Source organism: Xiphophorus hellerii, chromosome 6 (assembly GCF_003331165.1).
Source record: "Xiphophorus hellerii strain 12219 chromosome 6, Xiphophorus_hellerii-4.1, whole genome shotgun sequence".
Classification (NCBI taxonomy): Eukaryota; Metazoa; Chordata; class Actinopteri; order Cyprinodontiformes; family Poeciliidae; genus Xiphophorus; species Xiphophorus hellerii.
The window spans coordinates 24,968,360-24,990,228 of record NC_045677.1 but is presented as its reverse complement, the minus strand read 5'-3'; the positions used below and the strand labels follow the sequence as shown (position 1 = coordinate 24,990,228).

Genomic DNA, 21,869 nt, shown 5'->3' with positions numbered 1-21,869 from the left:
CTTTAAATAGTAACAAACATTTGGGTATCAAACGAACACATCAGTGAGCATGTTAGCTGAACTCATTACTATTGCACTTGAAAAATTTCCACATGGTAGCACAGATAATACCCTTTAGCAGAAGAATGAGTAAGATCTTTCCTTTTAAATAAACAAATTGACCAGGTTAGAAGACGACACGTTCAGGTAAAGGCACTTTCTCCCTTCGCGAAATCGTTAGGACAGGCATGTTGATAGGACACAGCTGGAGAAGATCCCAGTGTGGGATGCAGTAGTTCCACAACGTCACGTTACTATTGGTTATCAATGGGTGACACGCCACGTGACCAGTTACACACTTTTTGCCGCTTAATGAAAACTATTAATACGATTTGACATTAGGATTTCATTCTGTCTGATAATTTCAATTTATGACTGGAAAATGTGATTTACTTACTTTAACAGAATTTGCTACCCACTCAGACTGGTGAGTTCAATCATGACATCGCCCCGTGTGTCAATGCACCCGCGATGGGGCGCATTCCATTTCAAATATTGAACGTGTGCCGCAACAATAAGACCCTGTGAGTTGTAAGTGCGAGGCTGTTATAAAGTAATGTATATGGTCATTGAGAGTGTAATTGTAGTGTGTAGTGTATTAAACTATGATCAGGGCTTCACTTTTTTCTCATATTTAGTTTAGCTGCACTATTACAGATAGTATGTGTTAACAAGGAGAAGCTGTATGGGAGAGTGATGCAAAAGAAGCCTTTTCAGCAATTACGCCTCAAACAGAGCCGCTTGAGGTCTGCAAAAGCACATTTGGACGAGCCAGCTTCATTTTGGAATAAGGTCCTGTGGACTGAAGAAACACAGATTGAGTTGTTTGGTCATAAAAAAGGCATTATGCATGGCGGGGGGGGGGAAACAGCATTCCAAGTAAAACACTTGCTACCCACTGTAAAATTTGGTGGAGGTTCCATCATGCTTTGGGGCTGTGTGGCCAATGCTGGTACTGGGAATCTTGTTAAAGTTGAGGGTCACATGGATTCCACTCAATATCAACAGATTCTTGAGAATAATGTTCAAGAAGCTGATACGAAGTTGAAGTTACGCCGGGGATGGATATTTCAGCAAGACAATGATCCAAAACACCGCTCCAAATCTACTCAGGCATTCATGCAGAGGAACAATTGCAATGTTCTGGATGGCCATCCCAGTCCAGACCTGAATATCATTGAACATCTGGGATGATTTGAAGTGGACTGTTTTTGCTCGGCAACCATCACACTTAACTCAACTGGAATTGTTTATGTAAGCAGAGACAAATCACATAAGACTACGTCAGAATTTTCTGACATACAGTTGGTGTTATTCAGACTCTCTGTCTTTATATTCCTGCCTGATCCGTCCCGCTGTGTGCTTACATTTTAATGTAATATCTGGTGTGAAGGACGTCAATATTCGCGTTGCCCTCCTGAAAAACGCAAACATCAACACTAATATTAACTGCTCTATAACCTTTTAAACAACCAGGAATGTACATGTCCTTACAGTTGCAAAACTAAATGCAAATCTAACAGTAAGATAATTCTCACTAGTCTGTGCAGCCATCTGAGTGGTGGAGCAGTGGAAGGAGCGCTTAGTGAGGCAAACACTCAACCTGGATGCTGGTGTGAGGGGTCTCCTAAAAAAGTAGTCAATCATCCAACTGCAGATGATACATTATGGTGCTGCTGGCATTCTTACTAAAACCAGGAAGGTAAATCAAATAAACCAGTTTGTAAGTCCCTACATTCATACAGTCCATATTGTAAGTTTTGAAATCTGTCTGAAATATCACAGAAACACTGACGTAGCTCTTAATGAATTTTTAATACAGAGTAGTGCCCTTCAAAATAATGTAATTCTTGGATAACAGTCAAATATTTCTCAAATATGAACATCACAAAATTTTTGTCCACTACGTTTTAGTTATTTCGTTGTTGTGCCCAAATTTAAAGATATTATGTAAAGCACATTATGCAGTATCTCAAAATTAAGAGTTAAATTCAAACTGTAAATGAAGTTTAGTCATTAACAATGTCATACTGAACAAGAACATTAATAAATGTGAAAAAGAGTACAAAGCTGTAATGAGTAAAACTAAAATGCCCTTGATTATATATAGCTTGACTTAAAAAACAGATATGTCTCAACAATATCAAAAGCAATAAACTGAGATGTTAGAACAAAAAGCTTATATGAAAATCATCAAACAATGAACTTTTTATACTGGAATATGTGCTCTTCACATAGGACAGTAAGTGGCCATAAATCATGAAGATGATTCACAATCTATGCTGTTCTCTCCTTCGTCAACATTGTCGTCATCATCCTCTTCATCCTCTCCATCGTCAATGCTTTCATCATAGTCTATGTAATGTAGATCTGGAGACATAAGTGCTTGAGAATAAGAGTTAAACTCTGGTAGGTGATGATTTGGAGGAGGGGCACCAACTTCGATAAACCTCTTGAACATGTTCATTGCACTGTACATTTTCTTTTCTAACATGATAATGTTTTGATGAAGTACAGCTTTTGAACCAGAATCTGCAGTATCATTTATAGCTGAACTTAAATGTCCATGTTGTTGATGAAGGTGAAGAATGACAGTGTTCATCTCTCTCTTAAGTAGAAGCTTTTCTTCAGCTGCCCTAGTCTTCAAATGCAGGGCTTCTATTGCTCGACTTTTTAGGTTCTTTGGAACAACACCATGATCTTCAATCTTTAAAATAAGAGAACAATTGCAAGTGGAACCTTGTTAAAGTGTAGTAGCAACATAAAGTGAATAACAGCATGTAGAAAGTTGAATAAAACCTTTAGATCAATTCTACTCACTTGTTCATCAAACAATGTGTACAGCTGGGAGGAGGCATCACACAATTCTCGAAATTCTAAATGTGATGGAAAGATGCCAGTTTGTGGAGGCCACTGCAGATTATTGTACTCTGTAACAATCTTCTTCAGTTTCCTGTTACAGGCATTCACTTGCTTGGACAGCCTTATAGCAACTCCCTGTCCATCTGTAAAGAAAGAAGTAATATAAATACTAGTAAAAATAATACAACCAACACAATATGAAAACATGATACAATAGTCATTTATTGAAGTATGTTAAACATAATAAAAGGTCAACATCTGAAATAGTGTTTATCTCAATTTGGATTTTGTGAATACAAGTAGTGGCAGCCAATTCTACACAAGATATTCAACATGACACTAAAGTTCGCATAAGGAAATCTCAGTTTGTAGGTCAAAATCTATTACTGCCAATAATTGAATGATATTTTAATTGTACTCTTAAAAAAGTTATCCTCAGAATATAAAGACTGATAGTTCTTACTGTGACTTAATATCTGCAGTAATGCATAAGATCATTGAATGTCCATTAGAAAATGGATGTATTACAATACTCACTTATCTGTGCCTATTTACAACGGGCATTAGGTGAAAGACAGGATACACCCAAGAAACATATTCATACACCAAAGATAAATAACCATACACATCAAAAGCACATACCCATGACAAAGGACAAGTTGGAATAAACCAGTCACTTCTTACACTGCATAAAGAAGCTTAAGTACCCAGAGTGAACGTATGCATGGTGCAGGGATAACATAAAGATTAAATTTAGGTTTACCACATGCTGGGATTCAACCACAAGACCTTTGAGCTTCAATTTTGCTAATGACCATACAGTCAAGAAAAGAAGTAGCGTTACCATTATATCTTCTTTTCAGGTTGAGAAGAGTGGTCCTCTCCCTTGCTTCATTTTGTGCTCGTCGTATCAGCTGACCTCTAAGTTCCTGGTCAACATCTCTCAGTGTTCTCTGGAAAATGTCATCCGAAGGGAGCCACCTTCGTTTTACACCATGGTGTCTCTCAATTATTCGAAGATCCCTGTCCAGCCTAACCACAACAAAAACAACCAAAAAAAAAAAACAACGCACAGTTTCTTTACTTGAGGCAAGAACTGTTGTTCAAATATAGAAGAGTACAAATTTCTGTCACTTACTGTGATTCATCTTCAATGAGTGACTCCTGTTTATGTGATCCGGATCTAAAAATGAAAACAAAGACTTTATATTGGCATAGCTTGTATAATTAGCTGAACTTAATACTTTGTCATTAATGTAGCAACATTGTAAGTCTTGTGTAAGTATTTCACAATGTTTATACATTATCTTATGCATGTCTGAGGTTAGTGCCTAGTAGTGAGGCTGCTTCCCATAGGTGAGGTTAGGAACATGGAACAACCACCAAATCGAGACATTTGACTAATTTTTTTTGTATTTACTACATGTCTTAAAAACTGCAGACCTTTGCAGCGCCCTCATCATTACAGACACACCACCAATCTGCCTACTGATTTGGTATTCAAAAAAGGATCATACCTGAGCTCGTTGATTTCGGTCAGCTTCATCACATAGTTCCTCTTCCATCTTGGAACAATCTCTGTAGATAAGTCAACAATGTATGTTATTGAACAATCCAATATCTCTGTGAATAATTGGAAATAATACGAATTACATCAAAATTTAATTTCCCTTTAGGATAAACATCCGTACATCTTCTTCCGCTTAGCAGCAGTCGGCCTATATGACTAAGGCACCCTGCATAGAAAACTGTTTTCGGCCGCTTGGGTGCATGGTTGAAAGCACGGCCAACAGGCTCACTGAAATGTGCCACACCTCCAGCTCTGGCAACAAAACGGGAACCAGGTGAACGGCGTCCATGCAAGGGAAGACTGTCTCCAGTGGTCATGCATAAGGGGTGTTATGGCTGCACTTTGTCTGGTTCCTCTCCTAGGATCTGTCTGCCTTGGGTGACCCTACCAGGGGCATAAAGGCTCCGACAGCATAGCTCCTAGGATCATTGGGACACTCAAACCCCTCCACCACGTTAATGTGGCAGCCCATGGAGGGGTGCTACACAAAGCATTTTTGAATTTCAATGTAATATAGTTCAATTAATTTAAGAACCATAAACAATCCAGTTCATTACAAGTGTCATAGTCAAAAAAGATATTCAAACTCTGTTTAGATGTAGTCAAAGCAGCTTTGAAATGACATTCACAACATTGCCACTTGACACAAATGAAAAAAACAAACAAACAAACAAAAAAAACAAAAAACCCCCAAATGAAATAGAACAGAAAAAAAACATACCTTTGTCTCTAGTTTTTAAATGTGCAGCTTGGGCTACATGTCTCTGTGTTTCCATCCATTGTTGTAGGTCATGTTCAGAAATGCTTACTTTGGACAAAGGAAAAATAAATAAATGAATACAAAACTTTTTTTGCAATCAAAAGGTTTCAATTAAGACAAGCTTACTCGGTGACTCTTTCAAAACTGCAGAAATCTCTTCCTCAGCAATACTCGCAATCTTCTCGGCTTTGTCCCACCTCTGAAAAAGCTGCACATCTGTAAATAACAGCCAGTGTTTGAAGTTCAATTACAAAAGTTTCAGTAAATTATTAAATAAACTATGGACATATACTACACCTAGATCTGCAGATTTTCTTCTACCATAGTACAGGAGTGCGTCTGTGAGAAGGTCAAGGCGATGGGAGGGAGTCATCTCTTTAGTCACTCGAGAAAATCTTCTCAAAAACGACCATAACCTCTCCATGCATTCACCATCTGTTAGTCCAAATCCAGGAACTCGTCGCGTGCTGTACATGATCTGATTAACATAATTAGTCATTACTGTAAAGTGTGCAACACCCAATATTGAGCCTAATATATTGGACATCATGTAGGCCTGTAACAATTACAAATGGACACCAAAGTTATTATCAATGGCAATGTTGTTTTTTGGAGGCCATATGAAATTTTAAATTATAATTAATAATGAAAATATAAGGAAATATTCTCAATATTAAATTTTTAATTATAAATAACACTTAACCCTGGAGCTGCAATACAATTAAAATATACAAAGTACATAAGCAAAAACACATAAGTGTCATGAAAATACTGCTGAGGCCAAAAAACCATACATAACACTGATGTTATCCAGTTTGTGTTGGAAACAGAACAAGAAAAGAGAAAAGGAATATATCATGGTATTTGAAACAATTAAGCTCATTTTCAATTGTCATGCAGCTTTATAGCAACAGGGTGAACAATATGTATATATGACGTAACAAGATGTTCAATTTGGTAGACTAACTTTAGAACAACCAAAAAAAATACCTGACACTGCAGTTTATGCCCATACACATGAAATGCTGGTACCGCCAGGGAAAGTCCTTTTGGGATTCCTTCTCCAGTTTTCTGTTCAATGACAGACAGTGTGTCACTATTGTTGTTATATTATAAAGAACTCGGACATTAAGAATTATACTCACACGGAAATGTCTGGACAGGACACATGCAATGTCATAAATGACATGCAGATTAATGTTTTTTTCTTTATATTTTTTCATCAGCTCTGTGATGACATATTTAGGATATGCAAGTCTGTTAAAAAATAGTTTGATAACAGCATAAGATAATGTATAAAAAATAATCCAAGAGTCTTTCAAATAATTGGATGATGTTATGTTAAAGTCATCCAAATACACTTTAAAAACTCACCTTTCTCCATGTGTCATGTTAAGAAATATCAGTGGAACCTCGTGGCGACATGATGCTCCAAATACACCAGTTATGTCTAATTTTTTTTGCTGGTTTTGGGAACGAAGTGCATTGCCAGCTTTAAACTTGCTACAGTTCTAAAAAATGAAGGAAAGAGGTCCTCAGTGAAACACATAAAACTTGAGGAATATACAAATTGTGTCAAAATAAATGAACGTGAAAATATTTTAAAATTAGAAAAATAGATATATATCTGTCATAAAATTCCTTTTAAGGGTATTTTTCAAAAAGCATTGACTAAAAATAAATAACAAGAAAGTTACCAGAATGGAAAATGAGATATATTTACTCACCTCTGTTGGTTGACAGTTGTCAGGATTTGACCCGACATACTCTTCAACATCTTCATCCCTGACAAACATTCTGTTACCCTGCAATGGCTCAGTGATACTACTTCCAGAGCTCTTTTTTCGTACGAGGCCAAAGTTGGCATCCAAAGCCACAATTACAGTGCCATCAGTCTGAAAAATAAACAGCAAGAATAAGGATAAGTCTGAAAGCTCTCAAAATGACATTTGTCCATTGTACTAATGTCTTCTAAAAGTATATTACGAATTTATCTCAGTGTGTCCAACCTTTATGCATGCCGGGCACACTGTGCCATCATCAAATTGGTCACAAAGGCCAACTAGTGACCTTCGTCGGAAGTGATAATGGCGAAACTGGGAAATAGACTCTCCTACTAGGGCTCTGTACAGCATATTAACCTGTAGTAAAAAGAGTCACAGTACTTATGTTTAATCTATTAATTCCAAAGGTACATAAGTAAAAAAAATAAATAAATAAATACTGTAAAAAAAAAATTCTAAATGAGAAAGCAGAAAATAACACATCTAGTCTACTGGAAATGCCATCAGTGACATTCATTTAAATAAATATTTAATATATTAAACAGAATAAAAAAGTTGCAATATTGTTGACATATTTACTAGGACATATCTTTTTCTCTCTACCTCCATAACAGTAAGATTGTTTTTCCACCGTAAGGTGTTGATGAATCCCTCTACAGAGACCTGGCACTCCAAAGAAAGATGGACAAATAGCTCAAGAAGAGCCATTGAAAAAGCAGCCTGTGGCTTCTCTGGTGAAGCAGGCCAAAGGCCATACTTCAGAAGAGTGCAGACCTCAGGTTCGCATTTACAAAAAGAAACTGTGCAATTAATGAGATGACCTAAAAAGACAAAGGAAGAAAAAAGATTACTGAAGACTCATTCCGTTTTTTATCTCACAGAGTCAATAAATACACTGTTTTATAGAACTCGGAATTAAATCAGTCCACAATATGTGTTATACTTATACTTCGATTTTATAAGTTGTATAACAAATACATGATATCCATATGAGGAGTTGATCTTTTTATTACTGCTCCCTTTAGGGACCACCGAGCCACATCTATGCTTCTAAGATGGAATAGGACAGGGGTGACCAAAATTCGTCCTCGAGCACCTTCATTCTGCATGTTTTAGTTCTCTCTGTGGTGGTGGTAACAACCTTTCCAGCAGGTCAATGTTCTTCTACTGAGCCATCACTGGATCCAAGTGCATTAAACCAGGGACAGAACTAAAACCTGCAAAATGCTGGCCTTCGAGGACCGACTTTGGGCACCACTGGTGTAGGATGTATTGGGATTACACCCTAGGAGCTGGCCCAATTGGCTGGGTAGAGGGAAGTCTGGGAATCCTTAATTATGCTGTTACTTGGGTGACCTGACCCCAGATAAGCAGAAGGCAATGGATGGATGATATATCCCTTCTTTAAACATGTACAAACCAACGCAGACTTGCCATTTTAACTGTGTTTAACTTAACATGTGTTGTCTTTAACTGAGCTTCCCCTCCAATCTATGTATTTATGTAGTTTTCTATATTTGTGTATCCAAGTATAAATAAATAACAACAAAGAAGAATAAAAAGTTATTCCACAAAAAAAAGTCACATAAACATATATTTACGTGGGACAAGATTAATAATCATAAAGTGAAAACATAAATTTTACTAAATAAGATTTAGAATTTTGTAGAATATATATATATACACTGCTCAAAAAAATAAAGGGAACACTTAAACAACACAATATAACTCCAAGTAAATCAAACTTCTGTGAAATCAAACTGTCCACTTAGGAAGCAACACTGATTGACAATCAATTTCACCTGCTGTTGTGCAAATGGAACTTTGTACAGAACAAAGTATTCAATGAGAATATTTCTTTCATTCAGATCTAGGATGTGTTATTTGAGTGTTCCCTTTATTTTTTTGGAGCAGTATATATATATATACATACACATATACACAAAATTAATTAATTAAAAAATTACATAGTGTAAAAACATACCTGTGTTGACAAAAGTCTTTACATCTCTGGAGTAAACAACATGGGTACTGTGATCTCCACTTAAATGCAACACCAACTGCTGGAAAGCAGCCTCATAGCAGGTTTTCTAAAGAGACACAAAAAAGGACAGAAAAAACCCGAATTTTATGCAATTAAGAACTCATTCTCATTCTATACATATCAATTACAATATTAGTACATTCAACAAAAATGAACTTACATTCCACTTTTCAGGGAGGTGCAAAGAATTTATGTGTACTGTGTAGACACAATCCTTGCAAAAAACACTGCTTCTGCTGCATTCCAGACAGCGGTATACTCCAGGTTTCTTGCACACAGAGCACATGTCAGAGAAAGGAGCGGAGGACTTATAGGACTCTTCCAAGACCTGATCTTTTAGTGTATCCCATAGGCTCAGCTCCTTCCTTTTTGCCCTGGTATACGCGGTCCCTTCTTCCTTTGAGTTTTCAGTACAAATATCATTTGATGAAGGAAAAACAGTGTTGGTGTCAGATGAGCCTGCATGTGAGGGAATGTAGGAAAATTTCGCCCGAGCACCGATGGTTTTCCGAGTTACTTTTATTTTTTTGGTCTTACAACGGACACTGCTCTTATATTTAGGCATGGTTCTAAAGTGGGAGAGAACAGAAAGAAGACAGAAATACTGTAACACCGAGAAGCATAAAATAATAATAAAAAACAAAATTTTAGCACATTGTTATTAAAGGTATGAAGGACAGCTACATTTGAATGTGACTGGCTTTTAAGAGGCTACTTTAGCGAGCTAAAGTAGCCTTTTTTTCTACCAAATAGGGTTAAAAACGTGTCTAAATCTGTACAAACACATGCTGTGCCACATACTCGCTAACATTAACTCATAGAACTACCATCAGCAGATTTATAAATGTAGACTTTCGGTCTTTTGAGGTTTTTTTACTACATTTTTATTTGACAGATTCAGGGGCTACTCACCAGCTCCGACCGTGGAAAGTGTCGCGTCGAATGACGTAAGCTTCTTCTTCTTCTTCTTCTTCTTCTTCTTCACTAATGTTTTGTCGGGTGCAATCCATAATTTATTATTATTACTACTAATACAAATATTAAACATTTTAATATGGTACAAACACAGATTTTCATATAATCATATGAGCAAATCCATCCGTATTTTTATTGTTAATTTTTTAAATTAAAAATAAGATTAGGGCCAACCCTATCTTCTTCTTATCATTATTAATGGATTGCAAGCAACTTCGGATGTACATACAGCCACCTAGTGGAAGGCTATGAGGTTGGACAACTCATAACACTACATAAATCTAGAATATACCTTTTAATTTCATTGTATGCATATATATATATATATATATATATATATATATATATATAAAATTGCACGACCGGAAGATAAAAACACGGCATGTATTGAGAGAACACGTCTTGTAAAGATCCAATAAAATTAACCAAGTATGTTAAATTTTGGCATTTATTTTGAGTGAATTATTGGAAAAAATCCAAAGAAATAAAAGGCATATTGGAAATATAGGTCTTTAAAAAAGCGAACAAAAATAAACAAAACAGAAAAAAACCCCTCCGGTTTTAGATTTTAGTGAGTTGTTTTTAAATACTGTAACGATTATTACAATACCTAATTAAAATCTTATGACGGATACGTTTGGCTTTTGTATTTTTAGTAAATTCTTAATATCCTGTTCAAATTCGCAGATAAATTATAAATAAAGGTTTTTAAAAAAGGTTAAAAAAAAGGTTCTATTAGCGACAAGCGGCTGTTATCACCGATAGAATGGTTGATAACGGTTGATAACAGCCTGCTAGCAGGTAGAGCAGGGACCAACTGAGGCCATTCAATGGGGCTGATAACCACTGATAATCGCCATTCTATGGGATGATAACATCCGAAGCGGGTGATTTCCTTATATTTTCCGCTCTCACTCTGTTGCATATTTCTTAAAAGTAAAGAGTAGTTTTGTTCAGAAAAAACAATTCTTTCTGTGTATTTGATGAAAGGCTCTCTGCCAGATCTGAATTTGAGGTTGATTACACCCTCAAGACAACATTTTTGTTTAGAAACAAAATCTTTTTATCTTTTAATTTTGCATTGTTCATTGGTAAAAATCTACTCTTCACGTTCAAATTTTTTTTCTTTTTTTTTTAAATAAAAGAAATTGCAGATTTTTTCTTGTTAGGTGGTTTATTTACTTACTTTAATGAGGGGAAAAAGAGCTTTTTAGACTTTGTGTGAATTTATTCTTTGTAAATGCATAGATGAATGTAAAATACTGAAGTATCCTAAAAATGGGTTTCAGTGAAAAAGAAGAATAGTACATTGGACCAAATTAACAAGGTGAACTCAAGGTATTATTTATGTATTTAATTTTGAATGATTATTCATACAGATGAAGCAACAGTGGAAAAGCTTTAAGCTTCACTGTCACTAGATGTCAGTATTGAGCTTAATAATTTGAATAAATTATCTCAATGAAAATCTCACTTTTTTTACCAGTTCATTAGCACTTGAGCCAAAGCGTATCACTTGTTACAAGTTGGGTCACAAGTGATAACCCTAATCCTAACCCTAGGTGACACAATAAGACATAATATACATTTTACCTTCAACTGAACCCAGCAGAGAAACAACAAGCAGGAGAAAGAGAACAACCATGGCTTCGCATCGCTGCTCAAATGAGGAAATATTGTATTTTCTGTACTAAGTCACAGAAGTATTTCTAACATTTATTTTATTGAGAACATGACGCTAATTGAAATCAGCTCACATATGTCTCTGCTATTAATTTAATCTGGAATGACTCACACAGAGAAAAGCAGCAGTTAGAAAGTTTTATTGACCCGAAGTTTGGCGCTCGGACACCGGCAGAAGACGTGCTGACGTGCTCTGCCCCCCCTCCCCCTCTTTTACCTCAGAGCGTTGTTCTGCGCTGCTGTGGAGCCGGAGTGCAGGGAGAAGGAGTTGAGGAGGTTGTTCATTTGTTTTCCCTTCTTCCCCCAGAATAAAAAAATAAAATATCTGGTTGAGACCCACCTGAACGACTTCTGAGACTCATTGATACCATCTGTTACAGAAGCGCGGCTGAAGCAGGTGGATCCACCTTTTGAAGGAGCTCTTGCGTGGTGATTGGCTGGAGCGGAGCGACAGTCTGGTGCTGGTTGGCTGAGGCGGAGGCGGAGGCGTGGTAATTGATGCTGCCAGTAAACTGAAGAGTCTCCCAGCTTGAATTTACGTCTATAGACTTCATTACTGTATTAGGTCCATAGACTTATGTGCCCAAAGTCACATTATGATCTTTAAACTGTCACTGATACCAGTTATTCTACATTAATTGGATAAATTAGTTGCTAAAATAAAATGTTAAAATAACACAACACAACTCAAATAAAGTACAGCATTACAGGGATCTAGACATTACATTTCATTTATGCAAATCAATTTATACAGCAATGCCAGAATGATGTATTATTATTATGCATCTGATAAAAGATATAAAAAAGCTGCCTATTAACACAACTTTTAACACTGAGGAAAATAGAAATGCACACAATATAAAAACATTTTTAAATATTTGATTCACCTTTAACTTTTCAAGTTTTTCATCTTCCAATGGATGAAAAAGTTAGTAATTTTCATTGAAAAAGGTCATGCAGAGAGATAAGACCACATAGGACTTTTTGGTAAAATCCACTTGCCCTGTTTAGAGGTAATAGATAAATAAATAAAAACAGAAGGAATACTTTGAGGTAACTTTTCAGCAAAGCGGACAGGACGACTGGGACTGAGGAGAAAATGGCTGCCACCATGTATAGTGAGATTTTAGTCACAACCTGTGCTAACCGGATTGCACTGGTTTGCAAAGCCATTACATCATCATGTGCACTTAATCCATGTGGGTCTAATACAAAGTATATTTGACCAGTTCCACATGAATTGTATTAGTGTAGATTTATTGAAAAAAAAAATCACAATACTTTTTAAAGAAGGCATGTGAATAAAAAAAACAACATATTTTTACATCGATCATGATAACAGCATCAGAAAAAGGAAGACATTCAACACATTTTTAAAAAATACAATGTAATGAGAATACAAAATACCATGAATAATTAATATCTGCTCTTTCTCTCTCTGATATATAGTTGCTGCTTTTTAACAGCAAATAACTGACAGACAAGGACTTCATTCTTTATTAAGTGCAATGTCCATCAGGTGAAGTCCTGTAACCTGATGGATATTAGTCTGAGACATTCTGCAATAAACTAAACCGACAGGGTAATATCTAACACAACCTCTCATAACTGTACTGTTCAGTGTAACGGTTAGACATTTCTTTTATGGTGATGCATGCAACTGCAGCACAGACAAGACAGACAAGATCAAAAACTAAACATGAGAAAATCTTTAGGTACAATTAGATTTTTATCACTTAGGTAAAAATATACCTTTATACCTGAATAGTTCGATGAATATTATTTACATTTTCAGATCATTAACTTATTTCCAGAGAAACAGGAGGGGGGTGTTTAAAGCAGAAATTATGAAAATACACAAACAAAAGGCGTTACTCTACTCTTATCTTTGAATTTCTTGTCTTGTATGGCTGCTTATCAGTTAACACAAAATTCAGCAATAACATTTTATTGCTGAAGCAAATAATTTACTTAAAACATGTTTTTCTTTTTAGCGCCTCAACAAAAAACAGAACCTTTAGCAGCAACAAGTATAGAATACAAAAATGTGCAAAAAAAACAAGTGTCCAAAAACACTTTGAATTTCACAAACAGAAAAATAAAATACTAAAAGTTCAAGGGAGTGCATTTTGGATTTAACAATATTTTGATATGATAACAAAATATACCATATTTTTGGCACAGTTAAAACACAGTTATATACATTTTCCATTTTGATTTTATTTTTTGTCATCTTTTGGCTGCAGCAGGTTTTGAGTTGGATTTGGCAGCTCTGTCAACTTGAGCATAAATTGTTTCAGGCTGCAGGTTTGTGGAGGTACTGATGACATTGATTTGCACAGGACGACTATGAAGCTGCACCAGGGCATACGTTGATGTTGGAGAAGGAGCTTCAGTAATTTCTGCAGGATTTGCATATTGGTTATTCTGTGAAATTTCCTATAAAGGATGACAAAGAGAAAAAAACACATCTTTATATCTTAATATTCTCTGGGTGGCATTTTGTGGAAACTCTCACTAAAATGTGAACACAAAGATCAGAGTAAAGTTGAATTTGCTGCAAACTGTTTCTGTTAAAAATGTGGTTTTCTGCTCCTTTTAAGCCTAGATTATTTTTTATCTAAAAAAAATAGTTCTTTTGTAAATGTCTTGATTATTTTGACAAGCAAATAGGGAGAGTTTTTCTTTTTAAAAAATAACACACTGCTTACCTGAGGAACTTCATACACTGTATTTGCGCTCCTCTTTCTTTTACCTGCAGGTCAGTCATAAAGAATAAAGTTCTGTAGTTTGAGGTGATTCAATTTGCTTTAAAGTGACGCTTTAAACAAACTAACATCACATAATAATCAAAGTAATTTAAGTGTTAAATTGGAGATAACAGCAGAATTTCAATGATTTGGGGGTTTTGTTATCTTTTTTGCCAAAGTTAAAAGTCAATGTTTGAGAGGAAAATTGTTATAAATTCAACATCATCACAGCATAACAACAGTAAATCGCAACAGGCCTTTAAATTGTTTTTCAAAGCACTGATGTCATTTTACAACAGATGTCTCTCAAAAACAGGTTTTAGTGCAACGCCTCAAAAATAAACTACCTCATCGATGTTGATGTACCACCTAACACTGAGCGCACTCATCACTACAGCAAACAGAAAACATGTTATCTTGTTATCATGTTATCATGAAACTAAAGATTACATAAAACTGGCAATCTAATCAATTTTTTAAATGTTTTGCCTTCCTGAACCAAACCATATACATTTACATCAGGGGAATAGATGGTGGTCAAAACTAAAACAGAAAACACATCAAACCAAATTCTGCAAGAATAATAATTTTGAATTTAAAGTTTTGTTACAATAATTCATTCTCCAATGTGAGGAAAATTCAAAGACTCTGGGTTAACCACAGAGTGTTTTTAAATCTCTCTGTAGAGTGCCAGTCTGTTAGGTGTCCAAGCTGCTGCTCTCAGACATTTCTCCTGATTTCCTTCTCCTTACTGGACAAATCCCACTAAACCATAAACACAATTCTTTAAAAGACTTGTAGGATGATTCTACTTTCACTGGAATAGAAATATAAAATTCAAACAAATAATTTTAGAAATATATATTTGAAAATGTATACACCTAACATAATAATGTTCAAAAATCATAAAGCAAATTTGCTTGGTCTGTAAACTAAATATGCTTAAAATTGTTAAAGAAAAGAAAAACTCATCCCATTTTGCAGGCAAAATCTATTCATCTATTATTATTATTACACATTTTGTTTGAATAATTAATTTTAGGTAAACACATACTCTGATTGTTATAACCCAAAATTATTCATACCACTGGTAGATTTCAGGGTTTTTTTTATTCAAACAGGAAGTTGTAAAAATGCCATGTTCAAAATAATTTATACCCTTCTCAAGAAAATAAATTTTTTCTATTGACAGCAATAAAAACTTTCTTCAGACCTTTTAGCAGTTCTGCTGGTGATGAGCTAAAAGTCTTTGAGGTCTGAAGGCCATTACTAGAATCTTTAACTAAATTCATAGATATAAGCTGAGATTCCAACACTTCAAAAAGTAAATATAACTTCCAGCCAGAACAAACATCATGTTCAAATGGAAAGATTAATTTAAACCTAAATCTGTCAAAGGGTTGAATCATTTTGTGTTTATCTCTACGTTAATGTTCTTAGAGACAATAATCCGATTGTGGGAGAAAAATTAAGAGGTACTTACACATTATTATGAGCACAGAGCACATAATAGATACCAGCAGTAATGCTCCAAATGTTATCCCAACTATGGCAGCTGTATTGAGGACTGTAGAAAAAGAAAAAATAGGAAAAAAACATCGGGAATACTTTGGTCAAGTTCACTTTCTGTTTTACAACTTTAATGCTAGGATGAAAAATCTTCTAAATGTCTGACAGTCTAGATGAAAAATAGTTGCTAAAATAAAAAATAAAATATATGACAACATGTAAAGAATGTAATATTTATATATAGGCTATTTATCATTTTCACCAGTATGGATGTTCATTCTGAAAGTCAGCATAAATATATAGCAAATTAAACTAGCTTTACATTTCTACACACTTTGACTTACTTAGTTTGATGCATGTTTGGTACATTTTATATATATTACATGTGCTACATGTAATATAACCCAATGTAGAATGCCTATGTCTGTCATGAGCAATATGATTTACACAAGTGTTTATAATAAGGTAATTATTCTTGGGTAGCTTTTGGGGAGAACAGTTGTCTTGAGTAAAGCTATAGGTTTGATTCCAGCTGCCCCCTACACATGTGAATTTGCCCCTGAGCAAGGCACTGTAGCTTAATTTGCCAGCTGATCTGTTTTTAAATGTTTATGGGTTCAGCATGGTGAATATAGATTGATGTAGAAGTACATTTAGTGAATTATTTAATTTTAATTCACCATTTAATTTTCAAATGGTGAATTTCAGTCCATTCACCATTTAAAGAGAAAGTGTCCATAGATCAGTACAGCAGCACCGTGACATGAATTGAATAATTCTGCTATTTTAATAAAAGTTTTCACACTTTCACCTGGTTTTTCAAAAATGTAAAATTAGAAGAAATTAAAAATAGTGACTGTAAAACAAGAGAAAACTCCTTAACACCTGTTAAATATGTCTATGTACAGATTGGTGCTCACAATGGTTACAGCTATAATGTGAAATGAAATACAATTATTGTACTGGTCCAGGTTAAGTGTCATAAAGTGGTGTGGTGAGGAGTTGGTGAGGCAGACGCAGCAGACCCAGGTTGACGTGCAAATGATGGACTTAATGATAAGTAATCCAGAAAATAAACAGTCCAAATAACATCAGGCAGCACTGATGAGCGGAAGCCAGGGCTCAACTCAGGTAGCAACTGGAACGACGGACTGAAGCACACATAGACAGACGCCACAATGAGATGAGGACCCGACACAGACACACAGGTGACACTAAATACACAGGTGGTAATCAGGGAATGAGAAACACCTGGGAGTATTCGAGGGGAGACAGGACAACGAAGAGACTCAAGGACACAGAAACTCGAAAGAAATACACAGGAAAAACACGGAACATGACATTAAGGCTGGTGTAAAATATTAGGGTTAAGCACAAACATGGTTACAAAAATAAATAAAACTTAATTCAATTTCTTCATGTGACTTAAAATAGATATTTGGTTATGTGCATAGATGTGTGTGTTTACTCATAATTATGATGAACTGCTTTATGTTTTACTATGTAAAACATCTACCTGCCCAATACTTTAAGTTAAAAAGCTCCTGAATCTTTTTCTTAAATCTTACCTGGTGGATTTTCACAGAGAGATGAAATATTCTTTACATCCTTTTCCCAGCTCACTTGGTTGCTATGGTTACAGATGATGGAGCTTTCCTCTACAGAGACCTTCAGAGATGAGACCTTCAGGTCTGTTTGGTACACTAAACGGCAGGTTTTATTTTCACATTGAAAAGATCCACTAATTTGAGAATCCTTTATTCTACATGTCGCAGTGAAGTTACAGTAGCTGGGGTCACTGGGGGTCACTGTTAAATTCACTGGAGACACTGGATCTGAAGGAAAAAAGATTTGATTGGTTTTAAAACGGGGTGCTAGAAAAACATTTAGAAATGATTTCAAAACAGGAAGCAAATAAGAAGAAACTTACCTTGGACAATGACTGTGTATTCAGCTACAGTTTTGTCTTCGCCTAAACTTAGTATTTCCTTATAGTTTCCAGTGTCACTGTGTTGCATATTTCTCAATAGCAAAGAGTAGTTTTCTTTAGAAAAAACTGTTCTTTCTACATATTTGATGAAAGGATTCCCGCCATGTTTGAATTTTACAAGATTGATAGTGGTGTTAAACTTCCAAATAAACTCATTTTCTCCTAATTCAGTTGTCTTTGCTTTCAGTAGAAGGTTCGATCCAGACCTCACAAACCGATTTTCAGCACCTGAAAGATAAAGTTTAGTTTTCCTTCAATAATGAAAACAAAATATATTGATCAGTCTCTGGAAAATCCTGACTGAACTTTTAACGCATCAGAGCACAGAGGAGGTTTGTAGCACTAGATGATGTAGAGTGCTACAAGTTCTGTATGTCAATCAGAATCAACACAGGAAGGATTCATTGAATTTCATTATTTACACGTCTAGTATGGATAATATGGTGACAAACTATCATTATATTTGCATAGCTGTCTTATTATGTGTAATTTTATTTGCATTCAATGTTTCATTATATACACAAGACAGAAAGCAGTTATACTGTAGTTTCCACTTTATTGTATGCAAGTTGTTTAGTGAAGATTTTTTTCCCATTAATAGTCCTAAAATCTCATAATTTTTTTAAAAATAAATAGAATAATACCTCTTCTATCAGTGGGAATTTAACTTTTTGTTTTTTGTCTGAGCATGAAAATCTTCTGTTATCACAAATCACAAACTTTCCCATCTTTACTTTCCTTCCCAACAGAATTTTTTCCAGATCTAAAACCTTTCAGAGATCAAACCAACTGATTTGTCTCAAAAGTCACTTTAGACTGCCATGTGTTGGCAAGTTTACAGTTGAGACACCAAACTATTTCCATTTTCAAATGATGTTCCAAGAGATGGTCATAATTTGAGATATTCTTTTATAACCTAATTCTGTTTAAATTTCTCTACAACTTTATCCCTAACCCGCCTGCTGTGTCAATTTGTTTTCATTATGTTGTTCACTGCTTTAGTCTAACAAACTTCTAAATAGAAAATCTGCATTTATAATGAGATTGAATTTAAGACAAATTTAGGTGCCTCTAATTTAGATTGGCTGAATTAAATTTATATAAAATTGAAAGGGGTTGAATACAAATGCACATCATACTTTTCTATTACTTGGAAAATGTCACTTTAGGCTTTTTTATCTACCCTAATGTATGTTTATCTACCACATAAAACATATTGATTATTTTTTTATAATGTGATGAAATGTGAAGACCCTTAAGGAGTGTGAGTACTTTAGCACAGTATCAGAGCAATGAGTGACATGTTGGTGGCATCTTTATCAGGATCCCTGTCACTAAACCAACACAGAGACGACTGTGTGTAGAAATGACCTTTAAATCCATTTAACTGCAGTAACTTAACTGTCAGTGTTAGGAGGGTGTCAAGTTTTGCACTTTAAATATCAGAGCCAAAAAAGATCTGCTTTGCTAAAGAACTTTCTCATCAGCTTTTACGGTTACACTAAATATTGGAGCCTGTTAAGCATTTGACTAATTAATTATTTGCTACATGATCAATGTTATTATTGATCCAAAATTATGCTAATGATTACAGATGGTGGATGAGTCTTTATATTTTGTCAGGTTTAGGACCTTTTAGTCAGGTCAGCCTCTGCTGCGATTAAGGAGAAAATGCAGCTGCTGTGGTTGGTCTGATTGTTTGCACTGAAGAAATGAGAAGTGAAACAGTTTTTCTAACTCAAGATAATGTTTATATTTAGAATTTGTATGAAGTCATCTCAGAGAATATTTCTGTTCTGTTAAATTGAATTTGTTTTTTTAAACTGAAACTTCTCCGCTAGAGCTTTTTATTTTTAATCCTCTGAGAACCTGCTCCTCATAAACTACTGACACTCTTTTGTTTCAGCTAATTATGATGCAAAAGTAGCCATGACAGAACTAAGTGTACTACTCACGTACTACTTCACACTATTATCAATTCATTTATTTATTATTTACAGAGGGAAGAAACTAATTAAGATCAAAAGTTTGTCCTGGACTAAACACACAGCTGCACAAAAAAGACAAAAATTCACCATGAAATCTCTGAGGCAGCAAAGATCTCTGTATGAAACCCAACTCACTGATCTCAACCAGATCTATGAGGCTCACTGTCAAAGCAGCGTCACAAACATCATCCACAACCAACACACTCCTGCTGTCCTGCTTTTAAACACTCCAACAGTCAGAAGAGAATATTGAAAAGCCTTTTTTATCCCAAGCTGTGAAACCAATAAACAGTATGTCAACCACCTCTTGCTTTCTTTTCGTCTTCTTGATCTCTCCACTGTGCCTCAGCATTTTACAGACAGTTAAGCAAATTATACTTTATTTGTACTTGTCCTGTACTTCAGAGAGTACAAACAGATTCTTTTGACTTCTTAAGCTGCATAAGGACAATAATGAATCTAAATAAACTAAGCCAACACATTTAGAACATAAACTCCAAAAGTAGCGCTGAAGGTCTTTGCGTTGCGACATGATACTGCATCAACCTGCAGTCCTAAAGAAAACTATTAGACGTCAATACAAGCCCGCCAAAAATAACCAAACAGAAATTACATTACATTTTTCACAATAAACATATATCTTGACAGCTGAACTTTGCTTCAGTAGTTTTTCTTCTAATGTACTTTCTACAGCTCCACATTTTTGTCAATTGAAATGTTAGCTTGTCACAGCAACTGTTAAACACATTTTGTAATAAAAAACAAATTTTACCTTCAGCTGAATCCAGCAAGGAGATGAGAAAAAGTAGAACTACCGCTGCCATGGCTTTGTGTCAACTCTGTAACATCCGGAAGTACAACGTCTATCAATGAGCCACAGTTTCCTCAATTCTAGGGGGAGGGGTTAAATAAAATTTCACACAGTTCCATTTCACATATCCAGTAAATGTCGTCTCATACCCCTCACCCACACACACAGACAAAATGTCATAATTGGCTGTTTTGGCTTCTTTCTCCCAGTTTTAGTTTGTGAAGCTGATGTCATATCTACTTGTAAGTTTAGGCTTAAAACTTTATGTTTGATAAAACTTTCAGTTATTCTTACTTAGGTTTTCCTGAGTTCTCTCTGTAGTTATTAATCAATCAATCAATCAATCAATCAAATTTTATTTGTATAGCACATTTCAGCAGCAAGGCATTTCAACGTGCTTTACATCATATCAAACACAGAAACACAATGCAACATAGAATCAACAATCAAAACACGACATTAAGTCAGATTTCATCAATAAATTTGTAATTGATTACATTTCAAATACAATCCTAAACAGGTGGGTTTTTAGTCGAGATTTAAAAGAAGTCAGTGTTTCAGCTGTTTTACAGTTTTCTGGGAGTTTGTTCCAAATTTGTGGTGCATAGATGCTGAAAGCTGCTTCTCCTCGTTTGGTTCTGGTTCTGGGGATGCAGAGCAGAACCAGAACCAGAAGACCTGAGAGGTCTGGAAGGTTGATACAACAACAGCATATCTTTAATGTATTGTGGTGCTAAGCCGTTCAGTGATTTATAAACTAACAACAGTATTTTAAAGTCTATTCTTTGAGCTACAGGGAGCCAGTGGAGGGACTTTAAAACTGGTGTTATGTGCTCTATCTTCCTGGTTTTAGTGAGAACGCGAGCAGCAGCATTCTGGATCAGCTGCAGCTGTTTGATTGATTTGTTGGACAGACCTGTGAAGACGCTGTTGCAATAATCAATATGACTGAAGATGAACGCATGGATGAGTTTCTCTAGATCTGGCTGAGACATTAGTCCTTTAATCCTGGAAATGTTCTTCAGGTGATAGAAGGCCGACTTTGTGACTGTCTTTATGTGGCTCTGGAGGTTCAGGTCAGAGTCCATCACTACTCCCAGGTTT

At 35.3% G+C, this 21,869-nt stretch overlaps 2 protein-coding genes across 3 annotated transcripts; both read right to left on the bottom strand.

Moving 5' to 3' along the window:
* Positions 1-1,835: 1,835 nt before the first annotated feature.
* LOC116721966 (uncharacterized) lies at positions 1,836-10,046 on the bottom strand. Of its 2 annotated transcripts, XM_032566022.1 has the most exons (17): positions 9,972-10,046; positions 9,220-9,628; positions 9,000-9,105; positions 7,619-7,836; positions 7,241-7,372; positions 6,959-7,126; positions 6,606-6,742; positions 6,377-6,488; positions 6,222-6,302; positions 5,529-5,709; positions 5,358-5,447; positions 5,193-5,279; positions 4,419-4,479; positions 4,040-4,084; positions 3,746-3,933; positions 2,860-3,044; positions 1,836-2,746 (listed from the first exon to the last, which is right to left on the bottom strand). In XM_032566022.1, exons 2-17 carry the CDS (start codon positions 9,622-9,624, stop codon positions 2,297-2,299), a joined length of 2,646 nt encoding a protein of 881 aa, XP_032421913.1. In that variant the 5' UTR covers positions 9,625-9,628; positions 9,972-10,046; the 3' UTR covers positions 1,836-2,296. The 2 variants fall into 2 exon arrangements, with proteins under 2 accessions (XP_032421913.1, XP_032421912.1); XM_032566021.1 differs by lacking the exon at positions 9,972-10,046 and having other exon boundaries at positions 9,220-9,955.
* A 2,384-nt stretch (positions 10,047-12,430) lies between these two features.
* Positions 12,431-20,839, bottom strand: LOC116721994 (uncharacterized). The gene is made up of 6 exons (XM_032566075.1): positions 20,727-20,839; positions 17,907-18,194; positions 17,545-17,811; positions 15,951-16,034; positions 14,429-14,472; positions 12,431-14,156 (listed from the first exon to the last, which is right to left on the bottom strand). Exons 1-6 carry the CDS (start codon positions 20,776-20,778, stop codon positions 13,947-13,949), a joined length of 945 nt encoding a protein of 314 aa, XP_032421966.1. The 5' UTR covers positions 20,779-20,839; the 3' UTR covers positions 12,431-13,946.
* Positions 20,840-21,869: the final 1,030 nt, after the last annotated feature.